The sequence below is a fragment of the Nesoenas mayeri genome, assembly GCF_963082525.1.
Source record: "Nesoenas mayeri genome assembly, chromosome: 14".
NCBI lineage: Eukaryota > Metazoa > Chordata > Aves > Columbiformes > Columbidae > Nesoenas > Nesoenas mayeri.
The window spans coordinates 15041061-15063999 of record NC_137556.1 but is presented as its reverse complement, the minus strand read 5'-3'; the positions used below and the strand labels follow the sequence as shown (position 1 = coordinate 15063999).

The window sequence follows — 22939 nt, the reverse complement described above, 5'->3', positions numbered from 1 at the left end:
AGTTACTTTCTATTTATGTCAACTCTATTAATATCGCAACACCTGCAATCTTCTCGATCCAGAAGAAAATGGACATCTGAAAACTAAATCAAAATCTCTAGATTGTAGTTTTCTTCAATAAGTAATGACAAAGGAGCTCTATTTGCTTTAAATGTTGTGTGCGTTTTTATGCCAACAAATACAAGAATACTCCTGGGTATTTTTCTAATACTATAGAGGAAGATTTTGTATTGTTATAAATACAGTAGCTGCAATTCTCTCTTAGGCACACAGTCATATTAGTAACAAACTGCTAAAATATATAGTGGAGTAATTATGAAAATATTTGTTTTATAATTTAGATTTCACAAAACTATGGAAGTAATGACGTATTTGTTTATTTTATGGACAGAAAAAATACCGTTTGAGTACAATTACATGCTTTACTAGAAATTAAGCTTTTAAAAATAATTTTATTTTAAGCAAATAATGAAAAACCCTACCATTCACTAATAATCTTCCTGCTTAATAAAGAGGAATGCATCAATATGGAATTGCAACTAAGAAATGAGCCTTTAAGGACTGAAACGCTGCACAGTGGAGCATGATCCTTGCGTGGTGGACAGTGGGATCCTGATGGCCATTCAGATAAGTCCTATTTAAGACCTTAGCAAGCCTGCGGTGATTCTGGCTCAGCTTGCAGAAGGTAAGCCCAAAACATAAAGCAGTGTCATGTTTATTCCTCTAAAAATCAGTGGAAAGCATCCCTTAATTTCAGTTTTAGAGAACGGAAGGGGGAAAAAAAAAAAGAAAAAAGCACTCCTGAAGCCAGGCTGTGAATTAGCAGCACATTTTCCAGTGGGCACCATTGGGTACATTTAACTTCGTTAGTCCTGCTTGTGCTTGCGTTACACTAAAACGTAATAATAAAATCAGGAAGATGTGTAAAAGCAGATCAGTGCTGCTTCTATTTCAGATTGGTTTTAATTTGTTTTGCCTCGTGCAGCATGAGTATCGCAGTCCTCTCCTGCGCACCACTGCACATCTCCAGGTGTGGGAGGAGGGACAGCACACGCTCACCTCCTCTCCCTTTGAAAGAAGTGGGGTTATCCACGGAGGTGCTTTTATATGCAAGGGTCCAGGATATGTAATCCTCAGGACCCTTTCCTGATTTTTAAAATTTAATTAATTTATTCCTTCCAGTTTCTGAATTAAGTTTACTTCAAATAAATAAGACCAGCCTCCAAATTTTAGATTTCATTATTCTGTATTATAAATAAAAACAGATTGAGATGCAGCAGTGTGTGGAATGCAAAGCTCAGGCCTTCTCAGTTTCTTTTCCCTTGCACAGGTTCAGATTTTTTGGTTCTTCCACCCCTTTGGGTGTGAGGATAAGTGCTCGCTCCCGTTCAGTGGGTTTCACCTCATTTGCCCAAGTCCACCTTCATCCAGGTATTGATCCAAAGCATTAGAGCCGCATAAGCTGCTATTATTGCAACTCTGATTTGCTCTGTATACAGACAGATAAAGGAGAAGGGTTGGTCAGATGCCAGTTGTATCCTATAAAGTTTGAATATCCTTTGATTAACATGTTTCTTTTATAGTTTCAAATATATAATCAGAGAATGGTTTTAATAGCAAAGAATAGCTGTTTTTTCAAACAGATTTTATTCTGTTATGTTTGAAGCCCTAGTATTCCAATATTGAAAATGGCAAATACAGAATATTAGCCAAAATAAATCTCATTTACTTGCATTCATTCAATAAATAACAATACAAAGAAGCAAGGAATAGAAGGCAAAGCTTTTCATATACCATCAGGTGATGCTTATTCTGTATTGAAGACTATGAGAAATAGTCACTTGTAAATTGTTGGTAGAATAATGTATCGATAAACTTTTCAAGTGATTTCAGGAAATATTTGGGATATGAGTCCTGTCCATAACAAAACACATTACACTCAGTGATCTCTCACCTGGGAGATTCTTCTGGGTTTTGGTTTAGGTTTGTATTTTTTTTCCTGATCACAGTGTTTAGGATTTAACTCTTGTCCAGTAGATGGCAAGAATGAGCAGAAATAATTTCTTTAAAGTCCTTTTGGTCTGGGGAGGGGAGCAGGCACGGGGGACACCGTTGTATCTTGTATTTTACCATGCTGATTGAGTTATTAGGATCATGGTTTAGAGGTGAATCGTCAGGTATGCTGAAGCTGCGCTACATTGCCAAATAGGGCTGTTTTGTAGCAGGCTTGCTTATACTAATTGAGTTTCTCTAGCAAATCAGGCTCCTTGGAAAAAGGCCAAAGGCTTTTCATAATTGTATTGACAAGAAAATGAATATGATAAATGGTGTTCATTCAGCTGAGACAAGATTTATAGTTTTCCTCTGGCGAGGGATGAAGAGAAAATACTTATAGTAAAATTTGTTTTAAAGTTGTATTAGGTGATCTCTCAAAAGACTTCATTAAAATATTTCCAAATATTTTAAGCAGCTTTAGGTGTTAAGTGTAGCATCTTCCCAAAGTAGCCAGTAATGAAAGATGGAGAAAAACATCACGCAAACAAACAAAACAAAAAACCCAAAACCCTGGATATGAAAGTCATTTATTCTTCCTGAAATATTGATATGTCAAGCTGTCAATGACGATTCCAGTACCACAGCTTTGCAAAGTTTATTTGCCATTTGTATTCATAACATGTGATCTCTGTAATTTGTAGGTCAGCCCCGAACATGCAGGTGTGGCCTGAAAAAACCTGAATACCAATTTGAGTAGAATCAAACCCTTTTTTTCTTAACTGTGAGGATTTTCCTTATGTATCTCATTCTGCTCTTTAATTCAAGACTGCCTGGGTAAGACGTTGGATGTTTGATCTGCTTTATTCCTTACTAATATCAGGCTGTAGTCTGAGGTCCTTGATTTCGATTCACATACGTCCATGGAGATTCGGTTGTGAGTTCAGGGTAATATCCACTTTTTTGTACTTTCATTTACTGTTTCTTACAGTTAGGTGGTAACCTATAGGCAATTTTTCCTTTGTTCCTCCCAGTTGATTCTCAGTATTTAATGACTTCTGTTGTCTGTAAAAGAAAAAGACTGCAATAAGAAAATGGGTTGCAAGAATTGAATTATTAGGTTGAATCAGAGTTGCAGTCAGGTAGATAGCACATGATGTAGATGTGTGAGTGCATTAAATTATCTGCCTATATAAAATGCCTATGTGTGTAGAACCATAGACACTAAGGTTATAGAAAAGTGAGCTGCCATTGAAATGTTTCATCTAGTGGCCATTTAAAAGTTGCAGTTGACCGAGGTGTCCGGGTGTCTGATCCTGTGCTGCTTCAGGTGTGGATTGCTAGAACACGAAACCAATCTTCCCACCAAACTACCATTGTTACATTTTAATCCAAATTTGTGCCCTGTTTCTTAATGAAATAAAACCATAGGTGGCAGTAAGATGGCTTTTTCAAAACAATTCTGCTTTTGAAGAACTAAATTTTTAAGTTTATGTGCTTTAATGACTTGGGATTGGGTACAAAATTGAAAGAGCCAAACAAAGAGCTGTAGAGAATGAAATTTACTGATCACAAGAGAAGAGGAGAGCACGTTTCCTCGGTTAGCAAGGCTGCCCGATCAGTAATCTGTTTGTAATTGCTGTTATTGCCAGTTGCATTGATTCAAACCTCAGTATCATTTTTTGCAGTTTAAATTCCTTTGAGCTTGAACTGACTGGTCAGGCTAAGTTCATGACTTAGCCAGATTCCTTGAAGCTTGTGGTTAAAACTACTTAAAAATGATACTCTATTTAAGACCAATTTATTCCACTTGGTTAGATTTATAAAAGAACCAAACAATTGCCGAAGCCTTTCTGTTGACCCTAGCTTTTATAAAATTAGATTATAGTTTCCAGTCTTTCTTTGTCAGTGAATGTGGACTCAGTGCTTAAGGTTTTGAATTAAGATAACTCATCATATTGGATGTGTTGGTAGCCTTTGATACTGCTGTCTTGCATTTTAGTTGTAGGGTTTGACTGTCAAGTTACTCTCTTGGCCATGAAAATTGAAAAGGCAATTGCTTTCTACCCTGCAAAATTCCTCAGTGGGGCTTTGCAGTGTCTCACATCTCCCTTTTGTGCACCAGGGATTACTAGGAATGCTGAGGAGGCACAACTTAGGAGAATGAGAGTGCAGCTCACTTGTATACCTTCCATGGCATCTGCTACATTGTGAGAGTATTTACCATCTTCTAGTGAGAGTGAGCTGGACTGGAAGTCCACCTCAGAAAAAATGGAGCTGGCATTAGTGAATTTTTAAAGGTATGAGGTGGATTATTTATGCCCTTTGAGGGTATTTAATGCAAATAGAATTTGAATCCTTGATAGGATGAGAGGAAACGGCCTCAAGTTGCACCAGGGGAGGTTGAGGTTGAATCTTGGGAACAATTTCTTCCTGGAAAGAAGACACGGAGATGAGGTTCTCAGGGACGTGGTTTAGTGCCAGGGGTGGGTTATGGTTGGACTTGATGATCTTGAGGGTCTTTTCTAACCAAAATGATTCCATGATTCTATGAATTTAAATCCCACTTTATTACTGTGTGAGTCTCCATGTTACGTGTAACTCTAGTTTGTCCAATTTAAAACTTAAAGAACCCCATAAAGGAGCGAGAAGCAAGGTCTAAAAGTATATCTCACCTGTCAGCCTCATCAGTTGGTGGCTGCAGCGCCTCGAGCAGCTGGCAGCAAAAGCACAGGAGGTGCTGGACGCCTCCGACGGGCAGCGGGGCCAGGACGCCGTCCATCTGTCTGCAGCCCTGTCGCTTGCGCTGGCGCTGGCTCTGCCGCCTCTGCCTCACCAGAGGAGCCACAGCAAACTGAGACGTGTCTGCATTTCCTAGAAGCCTGTAAACCTGTATGTATTTCAGACTTTTCTTTCACAAGCCCGTGTTGACTGCTTGGCTTGTATTCTACTTCGTAAGATTGCCAAGAGTTGCCTTTCTTGCCTGAATAGGCAATAGCTTTCTCCTAAGAATCCTCACTGTTTTTATAAAATAAAAATAAAGCAGAATTATATGACATGAAACAAAGTTAAAAATTAAAAATAAGTTTATTATGAAACAAAACCATTGACTAGCTAGGTCATGTTTTAATAGTAAATCATGTAGTTAAAATCTCTTGGTTCAGTATAAAAAAACCTGTTTAATTCTTTGCCAGTTAGGCTGTGCCATATCGTTTCCATTTACCGGTCTGCATTCTTATCCAAATAAACTCTTTTCTTTCAGCATGTTGGGAAGATTAAGGGTCAACTTGGTATCAAATAATTTTATGAAATATTTTGATACAGTCAGTAACTCATAAGATTTTTTTAAGCTAAATTGCAGAGTCTACTAAACTTGTTGTTTGGGTTTTTTTCTGTATTGCATTCTTTTAAATCCTGCTTCAGAAGAACAGATATCTCAGATATCTCTGGGGTGCTGGTGAGCAAACAGCTCTCCTGGAAGAGTTCTTAGAAATCTAACTACTCTCTCCCCCGCAGTTTGGCTGAATTCTCTTCTTGAATGCTCTGAGAGCAACTTCGCACAATCAAATTGTTCTCAACCATTTATATAGCAAATATGATATATATGAGGTGGCACTGAAATTTGGGACTCATGATTTGCTAATATATAAATTTGTGGTGTTTTAAAATTAAGTTGCTATTTGCAACGTATGCCATTCATTTAAAATCCAAGCACATTTTATATATGTAATTATACGTTAGCTTCATGTATACACACTGCTTTCCTTTTCCTTCATTACAGCTCTGGTCTATTAACTATATCCCACTTAACCATTAACATTTTCAAAGCATGTAGTCTTCTAAGCAGAGACTTGCTTAAATTCATAGGTTCTGGCAGGCCCTCTGCCAAAATGGGCGGCCAGGGTTTATATCTGGCCCACCCATCTAATGGTGTTTGGAGGGGATGTTGTTTTGCAAGTTGATGTTTTATCAGCGAGCTCTTTAACTCGATTTGGTGAAGATACCCTGCGCACATCTCTGTTCTGCAAAGAGCCATTGAACTGTGGTACCGTGAACCTGCGTGTACAACCCCCATCTTGAAGCTGATGGCAGAATTCGTGCAAAACAGGTAAGAAGCCCGTGAAAATTAGATAAGCGATGAATAGTGCAGTGGTACGCATTCTCTGTTCCATCTTCCTATGCTTTGCTTATCCTCATGAGGTCTGACTTTGACTTAAGACTGCTACTTTTGTATTGTGGAACAAGGTTTGCAAGCAGAACTCAGCTTTCAGTGTCATTGTATGGTTTTACCAAAATGGTAGATGTTACAAAATCAGCTGGAGAGGATTCATTACAGGAGCATATGTGAGAGACTACTGTGATTTTATATTCAGTGTTAGTGAAAGTGCGTGCTTTAACCAGGGATAAATTCCGACTCTATAATTAAATATCAGAAAATTGTCTGCTGTCAAGATTTTCTGCTGGCTGAATTTTTGCCTTAAGCCAAGCAGCACACACATGTGCCTGTAAGACCACAGCTCCCTTTACAGCTTCTTTTGCAACTCAACTCTTCCAGCCAAAGTAGGAAAGAATGGTATCTAATACAGCAGTATTTCTAATCAACATGTAGGTGACTTCTCCCACATGTAAAATCTGCTCTGTGGACTAACCAAAAAAACCTCAGAATGATTCTGGGAGGTGATTTTGGTACTTGACATTGCAGTAGTTAGAATGAAATTCCTGTTTTACCACAAATAAAGGGACAATTTATGTGGGAAATAATCATTGCACTTGGAAATATTTAGTGTACTGCCCAAAGGAAAAAAATATTTTTAAATGAAAAATGGTTGGTTAAAGTCTCTGTGCTGCATATCTTCATGACCAAAGGAATTAGAGTTTTCAGCAGAGAAGTGATGAGAACACATACATCTCATTTTGCCTTGTGAGTCAAACTTACAAGTAAAGAAGTTGAAATATTTGAAATTTGGGGGGAAAAAATATTTAGTTTAATCTAGTGGCAGGAAATCGATGCCTTAAATTTCAGAGCTGGCTCCCAGTCAAGCGCTGGTGTGTCTGATGTGCACTTAATCCCCGATTAAGGCTACACAAACCTCAGGGCAGAGTTCCCCGTTTCTTGCTCGTGTTGACTTGCTTGCGGTGACTCCCTCTTTGGTTTGTATAGGCTAATCATGTCTGTCATCCTGGCAGCTGTGAAATAGATTCCTGGAAAAGTTTAACCTATTTTTATTCATGGTGCAATGCACAAGTCGTACACGCTAATAGTGCTGCAACTTATTTCAATGAGGAGATCATTAAAGCATAAGCACAGAACTCTAATAATGGTAAAGAAAAACAAGAGGAACTGGAACAATAAACCGTATGCAAAAAAGCTCTTCAAGCTACTTTCCATATTCATGTTATTCTTCTGCCTATTGGTATTCACAAAATCTGCCTTGTTCCCGTTGGAAAACATTGTCCAGGATGGTATTTTTCACAAGCTGTGTACTGCATCAGCTTTTACAGGTTAGAATGCACTATACAATATACTTTGACATGGTTAAAATGTGTTACGAAGTATCAGATTGTGCATTATGCCACTCTGACATTGAGATGATGTGCTGGTTTGAGGGTGTTGTTTTTTGCCTCTGCCAGCCATTATCATTTTGTGCATATGGAATACACAAGTGTTTTATACAAGGCATGTTGTATTCATTTATAAACACCCAGATCTACACCAGGAGCCTGCAAATAGGGACTCATGTAGAAAAAAATTGGACTTACAGCACAAATAGTTGCCTACTGCGAATAGGTCGGTCAGGGGATACTCTGGTTTACAGCACTCAGTCCAAATAAACACTAAGGGTAAGTTTTGCTGAAGTTACTTAGAAGCTTAAGACCTATATTCAAAGCTAACTTTTAGGCCTGAACTAGCAGTTAAGCTTCTTTATGACAAAGAAAAATCGGAAAGATACACCAGGGACTTTGACGAGGACTCTTGTGTTTCCAGATTGGGAAAGACAACATGGTGCAATCTGCTTCGGGTCTGAATGGTCATAAAAAGCACAGGTTACAATTTACACTCAGAGAACTGGCTTGATTGCCACAGATCTTACGTAGCAGAATAACCAGGGGGGATTAGTTTATTTTTAAAAGCTATACAGATGCAGAAGCAGGGTAAAAGTCAGCCTAACTGCTTCGATTTTGGAGCTTTTGTAGCGTTTTTCTGGCCTGTATGCAGGCACAGGGTGGTCACTGAAAGCTGTGTCTGTGTTGTCTGGTTACCTGCTCTGCTTGAACTTGGTCTTTTGCTGTAGGATTGTTTCTTTGGCAACATGTGGAGATAACTAGAGTGCACGTGGTTAGACTGAAAGCAGGAATTGGTTTATATAATAATTGTACTTGGTAACCAGCAAATGTTTCTTTTGTTTTAGGAATGAACCCGTTGCAGTTTTCTGCTTCCATGACCATCTGAATATTTTTGCTGTTATTTTTTAGATCACAACGTTTAAATTTTGATGGATCATCTCCAAATGGAATTCTTCTCTTCAGAGAAGCTAGTAAAATGATTTGTACATATGGTAGGTATTCATTAACGGTTCCTCCCTCTGTCGTGTCATTCTTTGCCTGTCTTGTGATATGAAAATCCAGAGCGCTGATGGGTCTGTGGGACCAATACGTGGCAGGACTGTAAGAACTGCAGCCCGTGCCATCCCGTTGGGAAGCACAGAGCACCCCAGGCAGCCCTTGGAGCTCCTTCCCTCCCATCGCTCGCGGTTCATTCACGTAACGTTCTCGCTTGTGTCGCTTTTTTAACTCGAACGCCTGTCCTCCAGCAATAGAAATGTATTTCAGCAAAGATGCAAATACTCAGGAGGTGTTTGATCTAGGCTGCTGATTGATAGGTGTGGGTTGATTTTATGTATTCAAATTATATTCCGGTAGTTCCAAAACATAATAGGGCCATAACAGCTTTACCCTAGAGCGCTGTTAAAAGTGTTTATAATAAGTTGCTCCATTTTACTGCTCCCACTCACACATGCAACTGCAGCAGGTCTTTGACACCAGCAGTTTATATTACATTGCAACTAACTTTGTAGCTTGCAGTTTTGCTTTCTGAATATTTTGAAAGGAACCTTACCAAGCAATCTCATTTGCAATTTATGTGAATGGGAAGAGCCATAAATGTCCTGTTACTTTTAAAGAAAGAAAATTGGTGCATCAAGTTTGCTTTTACTGCAATCAAGTTGCTTTTTGGGTCTGGAAACTGTGTTACATGACTGTCTGTATATTAAAAAAAAAATCAACTGTAATTTTGCATTTGATCTGTAGGGCATGGAAACAGTATGTGCAAAATGCAGAAAGCATTTACTTATGACAGAAAAAATTACATCGAAGTAACTCTCGGTCCTTGCAAAATCATTTTTCTGTTTCTTTTTTTAAATATACCATGTAGTAAGTTAGCACGTTTTTTCCAGCTATGTTATTAAGTAAATTTGTTAGAACAGTGAGGCAGAATGAAAACATTTTCCCTGTATGAAAAGATAAAAGATAAACTCCTAGATTTTACTACTCGTTTTCTGGTAGCTTTTGTACTTAATTGCTGTAAGCCCTCTTTGGTGATTTAAAAAAACCCAAACAAGTGTAGTCACGATGATGCTTCAGCCCTACTTGTCTTGTGGTACCTGATCCCATCGCAGTTGTATTTTCCTTTTTAATTTTTGTTTTATTGCAATCAGCCTTTATCATCCTTTTTGCACGTACGAAAAACATACTGTATTGTTGGGCATCCATTTGTCTCGGTTGTTGGCATCAAAATTCGAAACCTTGCTGAGTAAACCACACTAGTTGTTTTCAACCTGCTTCATTCCTCATTCATTGCCTGAAAAACACTTTGTAAAGAAGCCTTTTCCTTTCAGTTTCAGCTTTTTACGGTGTGTATGTGAAGTTCACAGAATTCTCAGCCCTAAAGTATGGGTAGCTCTTGCACATGAGGACCAGACAACATTTCTGGCCTGTGCTAGAATTTAATTATGCAATGTAAAAGGAAATTTCAGGGCAGTCTGGATTTAAGTTTTAAAACTAAGTGGTGAAGATACAGAGCCTGTCGAAGCCTCTGTCCAAACACCCATCACCTTCTTTGTTAAATCGTATGGAAGATACTCAGGGACGTGTGGTATCTGTCTGGAGATGTGTGCCATGGGAAGAAGTGAAATGACCATGAGAGCTTTCACACGTCTCTTTTGCATCTTTGATAGCTGAGTTCCTACAGCAGGATGACATTGTACTCAACACAGGGGAGAACTGTTCTTAAAGTCTTCCAAAAGAAAAACTTAAAATCCACGATCAACTACAAGTGGAGGAAATACGTAGATGTGGGAGATGAGCCTCCGCTCAATATATAATCATAGAATCATTTTGGTTGGAAGAGATCATTAAGATCATACAGTCCAACCATAATATGTATGTATTTTTTAAATTTTGCTTTTAAAACACATTTGTATTATCATCAGTGTCCGAAAGGGTCCCATCAGTGATCTTCCCGTGACTTAGGTGTAACATTTAATGGAATTGTTCATGTTTTCTGTGAGTGATTGCCAATAGTTACTCCAGGACTACAGAGTCCACATGGAAGAACTGCCAGTGCAGGGGGATGAATTGGCCTCTTGGAGCCCAGATTTTGGATAATCCAGCCTGCTCTGCACTGGCTGCAGCTCAGAAACCTCCGAGATCAGTGCTATTCCGAACTGGTCGCTGCCTTACGCTCTAGGAAGGCTTTACTGCCCACTGTATTTCAAAAGACTACAATTAATCAGCTTTATGTAACTGCTGTTAACATTTTTAGCTTCTATCACCAATAACTAGCCTATGAGGTTTCCATTCCAGCATACAGAAAAATATAACTCTTCTGGCAATCCAAAATGCCTATCTTTAATATATACTAAGCATATTCAGTTGTCACTGAGTAAAATTTAAAATACAAATTATTTTTATTTTTTAAAATTAGCACCTCAGCAAGTGCTTAATTCTGCTTAACAGATCCAGCTTTGCAATTAGGGCAGTACTAGTGTGTCCTGTCCTTCTGCTCATTTATCACTGATACTGATACAGTGCTGAAGACAATTGTAAGATGTCTTTATAAATGCTATATGTTCAAAAGATGTAAAGCCTGGCGTAGGATGCAGAAAGCACTTAGAGAGTCAATTATCCTTGTTAGGAGCTGCAGCTGCTTGGCAAGGGGTGTTGTGTCTTGTCCATTATGGCAAGAGCCGGTGTGACTGAGAGATAGAGTGATTTGAAATAAACTGAGAGGAGAAAATTGAAAGGAGTTGGAATAGTACAGTCCACCATTCCTCATCCCCAATATATTTCACTTTTAATTCTGTATGTACCAGTCTCCTTACTCTGTGTTTTTGAACTCCCAGTTGTATAGGAATGATGTTTCAATGCATCTTGGGACTGTCTATTTTTGTTTTGTGGCTTCTTTACATTTTAGTAAACCTCTTCCCTTTCATTATAGGAGACTGACATAAAAATAATACTTTCAATATGCTGTTTTTATTTATCTACATTCTGTCATGATATACTTTGATGTAAGTTTTTAATTTTGCTTCAGCTTTCAGCTGTTGTAGCAGTTACTGCTCAAGGTCAGAGCTGAGGTTACCCACAGTAGCACAGAACAATTTCCTGTTCTCACAGCCCAGGTAGCATTTGGATGTGGATTAAATTTTACCACATTTTCCAGTAGCCAGACACAATTATTTCTAATGAGCTTTAAATTGCTTCTAGAACATGTATTTCAAAACTTAGTGTGGTAATCCATTCAGTGCCAGCAGCTTCAGAAGATAACAGTTCTTCAGAATTTTGGTTGAAGTGGTTCTTGCTGTAGAACAGGTATTTTTAATCAGCATCTTCGCTTACAGGGGAGCGTCCACTGGTCTTGGTTGCCATTGATCTGCTCTCCTCTCCTTTGTGATGGCAGTTCCAGAATATATTGCTCTTCATTACTGACTCAGATTTCATAATCTGTTTCTTTTGGCAAATTTATCTTGGCACTATGCGTGCTCGTTGTGCTGATTTGAGAGGGTTTATGCATGTTTTGTTGTTGTGGAAGCTTTAAAAAATTAGTTTTTGAAGCTCATTCTCATCTTTATGATTCATGCTTTCCTTTCGTTCTCTATATAAGGCCACATCTTTATACTGCCCCAGCATTCTGAACGCCTGGAAAGCATACATTCCAAAGCATCTTTATGAGGCAGTGGTGAATAATAAAAACAGGAAAGGGGAAAAGGCAAAAAACACTTTTTCTCTATAAATGTGATACATTTTCACAACCTTTGTTTAATCTCACCAAAGTCTTTTTTTAATCTTCATCTAATTCACACGTGTTTTAACATGATTTAGTTATATTATTATACATAGCGCTTATTGGACTGAAATCTAGAACAAGCCCGGCTTAAATGAAACTCAGCCATAAGGAAACATTTTTTGTATTATAGCTTCTACTGTAAAAGCAATTAAGGAGGAGAAGGGAAAGGGAAGCTGCCTGTCCTGACATGCTCCTGCATCCCCATAACGGGGATGTTCTCTCCCTCAGAGCATCTCCCTTCGGGATTTTGCTGCCTTCATGTTCCCCCTCTGCACAGACACACTTGGTTCTTCCAGGTCCTTTCCTTATCTACTAAGGAGTCTTTTGGTAATGAACCATTTAAATTGTCAGCCAAATTCAAGCCTTTATTTCCTCTCTAGCAATTTTGCCCAGTAACTTTAAAAGTTATTTCTTATTCCTGTCAGAGTTTTCTGTCACCTCTGAGGCTGAATTTGTATTTTTGTAAGTGACGTTGCTGTCAACGCAGGGCAAAAATTTGTATTAAAGGAAATTACTGAGAATTTTGAAAGACGGCGTATTTTAAAATTGTGAGATACAGTTTCTCCCACATTAAGAAGAATGTGGTGCAAGTTAGATGGTTTTTATTTGATTTTTAACTTGGGAGTAGCACTGGACGTTCACTGATTAGTCTCCATAGAGTTTTCATTTTGACAGGAACTATGCATTTCAAACACAGTTTTTAAATTCTGCATGCCAAAGGCCACTTTTATGTCCATTTAATTTCTTTAAATTGTTTCTGTTAACAATAGGAGTTTATAAAATGGTGTTTTGGTCCTCTGCTACAGGGATTATAAATGTAAGCATATCCTCAGTAGCTGAGGAGTCGTTCTTGACCTGATTCCAAGTACCTCAGTAAATTAGTTTATGTTCAGTAGTATCCATGGTGTGTAAAAATATTCCCCTGCAGCTCCTGCTAAATGTTACAAGTAGATCATTCTTTGTTTTATCTAGTCAGGCATAGCTCCATGCTTCATTTTTTTTCAATAACTAATGCTAAAACACTAGTACTTGCTCTAGCAGTGCCTCCCTTGGATCAGAGGCTCATGGCTTGGGGCACTAGTAAGAGACACCGTGTGGTCTTTCACCTCTGCTGCTGATTTGAAATCAGCTGTTCCCACTCTTAGGCCCTTTTAAAATGAGTCCATGAACACAGAACAGATCTCTGTGGGCTCTGTCAGTTTGCAAAAAGCAGCTTTTAGTCTTGCACTTAGACCCAGGTTCTGTGCTTTCATTATTACAGAAGGGATAGGCACGAAGTTCCTCTCTTCCAGGGCAGCCCGGGGGAGCAGGGCTTGTGCCTTCCCACATCGAATGCTTTATGCTGAGCAACGGATTGAAAGTTTTAATTATAGTGGGATTTTTTTTGCAAAGTAATAAAAATGACAGAAGATCAGTGCTAGTGGGATACCTCCTAGAATTCATGTTCCCAGGCTAAGGCAGTCCTAGGGTTTATCAGCTTCTTTCCTCATCATCCTTTTTTTCCATTGACTTCCAATTAATTTCCATATTAAGTACATAATTGCCTCGTTGACAACTACTAAGCTCTTTCCATCTGTTGTTGCATGTGACACTGAGTCCTTCAAGGACCAAGGATTGCACGATGTCGTGCTTGGACAGCTCAGCTGTAAACCCAAGGCTGTTACTTTCTTGGATCCAGAACTTTGCTTATTTCTGAAGCCAGATATTTATTTTTGTTATTAAAGCAGAGTTTTTTAGCAGGAAATTTAATACTGGAGAAGAGCAGATGAGGTTAGTTTACAGCACACTTACCTTTCTGTCTTGTTTTCACCCTAACAATTGTACACTATTTACATAGTGGGGTTTGAAAAGTGTTTATCTCACAGACCGAATTTTGTATTTCATTTTATTTTTTTTCACAAAATTTGAAATTCACTGATCTTCTCAGTAACTAGACTAGTTCTTGGCAAAAAGATTATTGCTGATTAAGGTGACCTGGCTGGGATATCTTAAATGAGGCACTGTAGGAAGCTAAATGGAGTTTATCTTTACTGAGAAACTATATTTACATAAAATTAGGCTAAAGTATTACCATAAATGAATAACCAGGTACACTAGAAGACATTCTTCTTTTTCTGCTTTCTTCTACTCTTCAAAGAGGATCTTTTGGATGCTGGTAATTTTTAGTAAAACAGTCATTTAACACCATTTGGAATGAATCCCTATGCAGTAGCAGTCACTGGGGTGGCACCTTCTTCCCCAGTCACACTGTGTTCATGAGTACAGCATCAGGGTAGTAGAGGTGCTTATACAACTATTTACAGTAGCAAAACCATTTGGTATTGTCATTAATTATATTTTTTCAATCTAAGAGGCCTTGATTTTGATTGACCATCTTTCCTAGCTAAATATTTGATTCTTCTCCTCCCATAATTCTAGCAATGCCATTCTCACTTCTTACAGACCCCAGTTATTATACTTCTTCTCTGATCACACTCCCTGTCTTTTTTTTGTAAATCTACTTTTCCTATACAACCTGATGGATAAATTGCCTTGGACTTGCTAGAAGTGCTCAACAAGATTAATGTTTTAAACGGTAACTTAGGCCTTTCCCTCTTTACATCAAATAATACTAAATGGGGGATACTTCGATGCGTTGGGTGTTTAGAAACAAGGTTTTCTGGCTCATTTTTCCAATCATATGATGTAAACTCCTCATTGTCAGTAATGAATAGCATTAAGAGAAAGAATTAAAATCAGGCTGGTATGTGATATGCAGGTGGAAATGGAAATCTGCATGGGTAGAAGGGAGAACTGCCTGGAGACAGACACAGTTTAATATTAGGCCTCAATATATATTAAACAATCCTACACAATCTATGAAATCTGTATGATTTCAGGCAAGTTTTTAGGGACATATTTAACTGCCGATTATAAAAGCAAAACTGAGTTGCCATAACTACCTGTCTCAACTGGCAATGTTTGGATTTGTGAATAGTTAATGTCCAGTTCACTCTTTCTTCTTGATCCAAGTTGTTGTCATAGCCATGACAACGAGATTAGACACTTAAAGCAGATGAGCCAAGCATCTGATCTGCAGAGCGTTGTGCTTTTATTTGTAGGAATGCTTTTAAAAATGTACAGGTTTGCATTATTTTCCTCTAGTTAAAATTGCCAAGAATGATAAGTAGTAACAGAGTGAAAATGTGGCACTTGGTTCTTGTGGAGGCCAAGCTTGCCAAGGCCAACGTCAGATGGGGTCAACCTAATAAGGCCACTTCATGGTAGAACTGAAGTGCTTCACCTTTGCCGTGTTCATTCTGCTGCTTTAGCTCACTTTCATTCATTACTTCAGGTTAAGAAAAAACTTGTCATGAAGACAAACTAACTCTGGGGTGCTGTGAAGATGAGCATTAAATTATTACAAGATACTTAGAAAACTTGGTAATGAGGCCTTGTGAATAATTAGATTTGTACGGGGGATTTCAGCGGGATCTACTGCGCTGCTGCACACTGGATCCAAAAGTCACTATTGCCTGCGAATAGCAACAGCAAATATTTACAGTTAGCTGTTATTTTTACATTATAAACATGGATTTTAATTAAAAAGTCATTCCCATCTGTGACTGGTAAAATAGAGGCTTTTGTAATGGACATATTTGTTTTCGGGGGGATATGTTTAGTGTGTGTGTGCATCAGCAACCATCCCAAGAGACTGTCATGGTAATGGATCAAAACCAGGCTTTGCTGCAGCATGAGAAATTATAAAAACATGTATTTCAACTCTGTTCAGATTAAGGAATTCATGCTGATAAATCCACTATCATGGTCTGGCTGTACATCAATGACGGGAATTCCATAGCTTATATTTTAAATTTCATATACTAATTCCTTGGTGGCTTTTAAGCTCTAGTCATGCGTAATTAACAGATCTTTTACATCAAAATCAGCAGCAGTTTTTCTTCCAAACAGTAAAGAAAATAAAGACAAAAAAAAAAGTTTAGATAGTGCCATCTAAATATTTTCGATTTGCAGCTGCTTATGTAAGTTTCTTTCTTTCTTTCTTTCTTTTTATGAAAACAGGTAATCAGATCCTCTCTCTTGGGACTTTGTCAAAAGATCAGGTTTATCCGTTGAAACTCAAGGGCATTTCCATCTGTTACTCTGCACTCAAATCTGCCTTATGTGGAAATTATGTCAGCTTTGGCGTCTTCAAGTTGTACGGGGACAACCACTTTGACAATGTACTTCAGGCCTTTGTCAAAATGCTGCTTTCAGTATCCCACAGTGACTTGCTAGTAAGCAATTACTCATCTCGAGAGTCTTTACATGAAATATGAAGTAACACCACCACAGGCTTTGTATGGTTATAATGAGACAGAGGGCTCTAGAACAGCTCAAATGCAGTTTTCAGTTCCATTACTTGAATTTATTCATATAGTAACATCTAAAATACAGGTATGATGGACCTGCTGTGCAAAACGGGAGCTTTTCCAGAATTTTCACTAGGTTGCTTCTGAAGGAGAGAAATGCTAAATTTTGTTCCTTTCTGTACTTGCAACCCACGTGGTTTGCTTCCGTGCTCTGTAAAACATCCTCACCTATTCAGCCACTCTGCAATTAGTTTCAATCTGTAAATTGTCACTGTGTATTCCCCATAAAATTTAAAACTGTAGAATTAAAGTACGCTATGTTCTCAGTTCTCTGGGGGAAGACAACAGTTCTTGCACAATATCAGCCTAAATTTGAACTGTGACATTTTCTTCATGACACTTTCATTCAGAACTGTCATTTTCAGGGTTGTTAAAGGTGGTTAATACCCACATTTGTGCCTGCCACATAAATAAAGTCCTTGGAACTGAAAAGTTGCTCTCAATTAAAATTGGTGTATCAGTCATTTAATGAAGTGTGCACATCCTAACTACCCAACAATAAATGCCCAAAATAAGAGTCCTTGAGGTGGTGATTGAGCCAGTGGGTTCAAGCAAGTGCCTTTGCCTGCACAGAGCCTGTTACAGGACCTCACTTAGCACAAAAAAGTCCTTGTCTGAGATAATTTGGGAAAATCTGTGATAAATCTCAATAAGATTTCTTGCAGAAGATACGGGCCATAAGCCTGTCAAACTGGCACCTGGACAGAACACTATGCTGTTTTACCAGACTGATAGCTGTGTAGAGTGTGTGGTGCTTTGATTGCTTTATTGTGTTCTCCTGAGCTTATTTTAAACCAATAGCAAGTTTATATCTTGTGGTAAATTTGAAAAGTTAAAATCTACCGAAGACAAGAAAATATTTTGCCGCTATAAATATTTTTATTTAATGGCTGAATTAGAGTTTATCACCTCATAAAAAGGATAAGATTATTCTTCTGTCATCTATTAATGTTGTTAATGTTAGTCAGTGGTAATATCTATATTTACTATGAATGTCTACTCTTTTTGCAGCAATATCGAAAACTAAGCCAGTCTTACTACCCGCTGCTGGAGTGTCTGACCCAAGATCATATGAGTTTCATTAGCAGTTTAGAACCTCGCGTCTTATTCTATATTCTTACCTCTATATCTGAAGGACTTACTGCAGTAGGTAAGAATGACTTGCACTCGGCTAAAGAAAGAATTCAAGTATTTAGAAGCACATTCATTTGTATTGTAAAAAACAAATATCAAATGGCAATGGAAGATGCTGGCTTTTGAGCATTCTAAGAATGTGCTTATTTCAGGTCATGGAGCTAAGTTATTTTAAACATCTAACTTGTAAGTTTTAAACGCTAGTATTTTTAAATTGTTTTTTCTTACAAGCCAGAATTGTTGAAATTATTATTGTGCCTCCACAAGGATTGTACTGAAGATTCATGCATTTGTTTTTCAGAAGTAATGTGTATTCAAATGTGTACAGGAATCTGTGGGGTTTTGTTTTTATTTGATCAATGTAGCTGTTGTATAAATAATACTTGTTCTGCACAGCTGTGATATGATTTCAGAAATGTAAAGGTATCTTTATCCATAGAAAAAAACAAACTAGTTATTCAGTACTTCCTGAATATACTTTAGAGGAGAATCAGGGTCATAGGAGGACACCTGGAATAAAGATAAAAATACAGCCGTCTGATTGCAGCTGATTCCATTCTCCTGCATGGTTTAATTCATGCTTTTAAACCAGATGACTGTCCAAATGTTTGGGTTTGGGGGCGGGGGAAGGCTGATAGCCTGAAGTCATTTGGAATATGGGGAAGGAGGCAGGGCATTTGGGGGAAGAAAGAAATGCAGCTACATCCGGATCACCTGTGAACACCATGCATTTACATAGCTTTTGACTGAGAAGCCATTCAAACCTTACAGTAGTATTTATTGATTGGGGTGGTTATTAAGGGATAGGAAAAAAGAGTGTATAACATTAGTGTGTATAGATGTCAGTCTGTAATAGCTGGTGTTTCTCATCCCCACCAAGTGTCAGTCAGGCCCGGTAGGAATGTGTGAATGCACCGAGACTCCCCAGCATCCCTTGGGTTAAACGTGCTCAGCAGTTTTTGCTGCAAGAGGGAACCGACTCTTAGAGTGAAAATGGGTAGCGAATAGCTAAGCAGCAGTAGTAAAGAAGTATTCAGGTCATTTTATTATATAATGCTGAAATCCATCTTCTTCCAGGTATTTTAAATGCTTTTCACCTGTAATAACGGTACCACGATTTCTGCCCAGGGGCTGTTTCTGCTGGGATCTGCCTGTTGATCCTTTACAAATGGATATATTGTGTGAGCTTGACGGGCAGCTGCCAGTTTATTGATAGGAAGCCCCGTTCCTGCTCTCTGTTATCACTTTGCATCTCTTCCATTTGAGATATTGGTTATATTCATTTGGATAATTCACTGGCATACCAAGTTTCCTTTAACCACCTCTTTGAAACCCAATTGAAATTCATGTAGAAGAGAGGGAAGAAGATGTAAAAGCTATATAAGCTTCAGCTTTTGTGTGTTATGTTTATTTTCCTCTCTCAGAAAGTGGTGTTCTCTCACTCAAAGTGAGGAGGAGTAAGAAAATGTGTCAGCTCAGTATCTGGGAATTTAGTAATGAAGAATCATTAATTTTTAGGAACATAGATGTGTTCTTAGAAAACTTTGATTTGGTGGAATTGCTGATGTTCTGCTGAGAAAAGTATCAACAAAAATGTTAACACCTCACTTTTTTTCCCATTTCATAAACCATAGAAGTGCTTCACCCATGTGCTCTTTCAGTTCATCTTAAGGTCCTTAAAGTGCATCAAATAAATGCAAACATACGAGACTAAAACAAAGTGTGTAGGAATTTTTAACTCCTGCACATTAAAAATAATACTTACTTTCCATGATTAGTCAGATGGAAAACACTTTTTTTAATTGCCTTTCGTGTTAAAGTAATAAAGTGATTATTTTTCCTTAATACTGTGTTTCTTAATATGGCATATATCAAGAATGGATATTGCTGTCAGCATTTGAATTCCTCATTTGTGCTCAAGAGGGTTTATTTTTGTTGTGAACTGAATAAGTTTCCATACTTTCATGATGACATGTCCAGATGAACTACTCTTTGATCAGTTTATAGCTTTTAATGTTAATTTATTTTGAATCATCTCAAGAATTAGTTACCTGTCACTGTGTTTTCTTAACGTTTTCTTAACATTTTATCCTTTTTAAAATTTTGGTGTTTGGGGCATTACCAAGTGTCAGGCAGGGTAATATGAATCTATTTCTTATGTGTTACTTGGTCACATACATCCTTCTGCCTTTGGAAAATAAGTAGATCCAAGCGTTGCCTTTTTCACTGAATTGTATCAGCGCCACAAGAACATCTCAGAATAGCAGAGCTCAGGGCTATAAGCCATCGGAGGGGGAATTGTGTTTTAAATGGATTAGAACATACGAGTCATTTTCAGAAATGTTTATAAAAATGAAATAGCTGTCTTTTTACTTTAAAAATTAAATACCAAGAGACCACTTCCCTTCATAGGCAGAAAGTATCTGACTTTTTTTCTCTACTCTGTTTACATACGTGAAGCCTTTGAGACTCTCATTGTTATCAGCTGTAGGATAAACATTCCCCAAATCCTTATTTCTCAGGAATGTTCATTCTGCCGCTGAGTAAATACCTTGCTTGATTCCACTCTTTATAAACACCGGGAAAGAACATGTATTCCTTTGGAAGCGCCTCACCGTAAATCAGCTATAATGGAAGCCTCGTCTAAGCTTTTATTGTGAGGATAAACACTCCAATAGTTCTCTTCTAAAGTGTTTACCTGGCTTTTTCACAGCTGACTCAGTGGATCGGAGCCTTTTAATGTAGTCTGCCTGGCATGCTGTCACTAATCTCTGCAAAGCTTTTCTAATTCCCGTATGATTAATAGTATAGTGTGCTATTCATTGAGGAAAAAGTAAAACATTTCTTCTGTCTTGCTGCCTAATTTAGATGTTAAATTGCTAAATCCATTTACTCTCCAGGTTTAGTCTCAAAGGCAAATAATGCCACTATTGAACCGTAAGCAATTGATGGACAAGGAAAATACCACTTAACTCTCCCTCTCATCGCCTTTGTGCGAAAAACAAAATATTCAATTTGCAGAGATTCAGCCATGTCATTAAACTGTTGATAAATAATTCCCCTTCAGCATGTCGTTGTCATATTGTTGAGACTGAAGGGCATCCTCAAGTTGTTTGGGGCTTTACTTGGCTTTTTAAAAACAATATATCCTATTGTAACACACATGCTCAACTTCCCGTTACTTGAGCTAGTGGGCTGCTTGTTTCCTGATCCCAGTGATTAGTTCACGGGTGACAGAGCTGAGTTGACCAGAAATTAGAACTGTGGTTTGACTTTATTTTTTCCTGGTTATCCCAAGCTTTAAGCTCAGTTTCTTTTATTATTCTATCTCTATTCTGTCTTCTCCATCCATTTCTTCTGTCCGTAACTCCGAAGTGGTAGCTCCTTGTTGCTCTTGTTTGTTCTGTTTATTCGGTTGGCTGGCTTGTCTCACTAAGATTAGTGAGAACACTATTCTGCTCCAGCACAACGTTCCACATGCCCAGAAGAGTCATTCAAGGGAGTTTGCTTGACGCTCCCTGTCTGTTATATCCTTGCAATCAAAAGGAAAAATGAGCATAGGGAAGCATATTTGATATATAGTTATGGGCAAATTTAAGTAGCTCTTAACACTCATATCAGATTCTCATGAGCAAATGATAGCACAGACCTGTCTGCTGTCCTGCTAAAATCACTTACTGTCGAATGTAAAATATCTGCTTGTACAGTATCAGCATGTTTAGAACTACTGCTGTTTTGTAAACTGATGATAGTGATTTACTTTGTATTATTCAATTTAAAAAGAAATAGAGTTAAGCACTGGTTTAGAAATACAGCAGAGCCCTCCTATGAAATACGTATTTTCAAGTCTCTCTCTTGTTGTTATTGATGGTGATTCAATTCCACCATGAATTGCATTTCTAGTTTATATGCAGTACTGGTTTGGTTGAGAACATGATGAGTGCCAGATTGTGCAGTCTTTACTTTGGCAAGACCCATAACTTTGAGCTCAGCTTTGTTCCAGCAATGTGTCTGAGCATCCTGCCCTGGTGCATTCGGTCCTAGGAAGGCCACTGGTCCAGTGAAGACCGTGGAGATGCTCCAGCTCATTTTTGGGAGCCGCTAGATCAACACCTGCTGCTAATTCAGCTGGTTGCTTTAGAAAATCAAGTCTTAGGAGACCATTTGTACCTTCTTTGCCTTTAAATGTTTCTTCAGTGTTTATTTCAAAACACTTTTAGCAAAGCACAATTAGTTTTTAGATCATGAAGGGTTAATAGTGTCAGCACAGAGCTGAAGGAGTTAAACAGACACAGATCAAAATACTTCAGTGTCTAGAGGGATGTGTTTAAATGAACACTGCAAGGTTGGCAGGCCTCCAAATTAGCATAGTTTAAAGAATTCAAGGTACATTTAATTGGATCCTTCTAATCCCTTTTCCCTCAGAATGAGCATTTTAACAGTTTAATTCCTTTTGCAACCCCCACACATCCCTTACTCCAGTGGCCCATCTAAAATAAAAACTGTGAACTATAAAAGGCCTAGACAAGTTCTAGCTGCTGTCAGCGACAGCAGGATGGAGTCCTAAACACTCCACTCCGTTGGATCCGATGGTTGAAATTGCAGAGAATCTCAGGTAGGGCTAAACCTTGCAGCCGGCAGGTTAAACCGCTGCGTGTGTGCCAGGAGCTTCGGTCGCTGTTGGCATCGCGAGGAGCCGCCTTGAAACACAGGAGGCAGCTCTGCTGTCAATGTTGAAGCGCAGCCGCTGGTCTAGGGGCCGAGGAGCATCTGGGGTGTCAGGGGAGGATGGGGCAGCACCGCGATCGGGGAGGCGAGAGGAGCAGGGACCGCGCACGGTTACCGTCGTGCTGCTGCACAGAAGGAGCAGAATCCTCCTGCGCGGCAGCGGCGCAGCAGGCAACACCTAGCAAGAAAATAACTTACATAAATCAGACAGACATATTTACTCTGCAAATAGGTTTAAGCTTTTAATCTCCCTTACTTATAGCAACAGTAAGTAAAGATGTGAAGAGGCTTTTGCTTCTGCTTTTCAGCAGTATCCTCCTTTGCTGTC

At 38.4% G+C, this 22939-nt stretch overlaps 1 protein-coding gene across 1 annotated transcript in view; it reads left to right on the top strand.

The window, feature by feature from the left end:
- RANBP17 (RAN binding protein 17) overlaps positions 1 to 22939 on the top strand; it is a gene marked incomplete at its 3' end in the record, with an annotated part of 147267 nt that overhangs the window by 101171 nt on the left and 23157 nt on the right. The window contains exons 21-24 of the mRNA XM_080353002.1: positions 5993 to 6100; positions 8467 to 8549; positions 16400 to 16614; positions 17761 to 17899. Coding sequence (XP_080209128.1) covers positions 5993 to 6100; positions 8467 to 8549; positions 16400 to 16614; positions 17761 to 17899 — 545 coding nt within the window. The remainder of the gene's footprint in view (positions 1 to 5992; positions 6101 to 8466; positions 8550 to 16399; positions 16615 to 17760; positions 17900 to 22939) is intronic.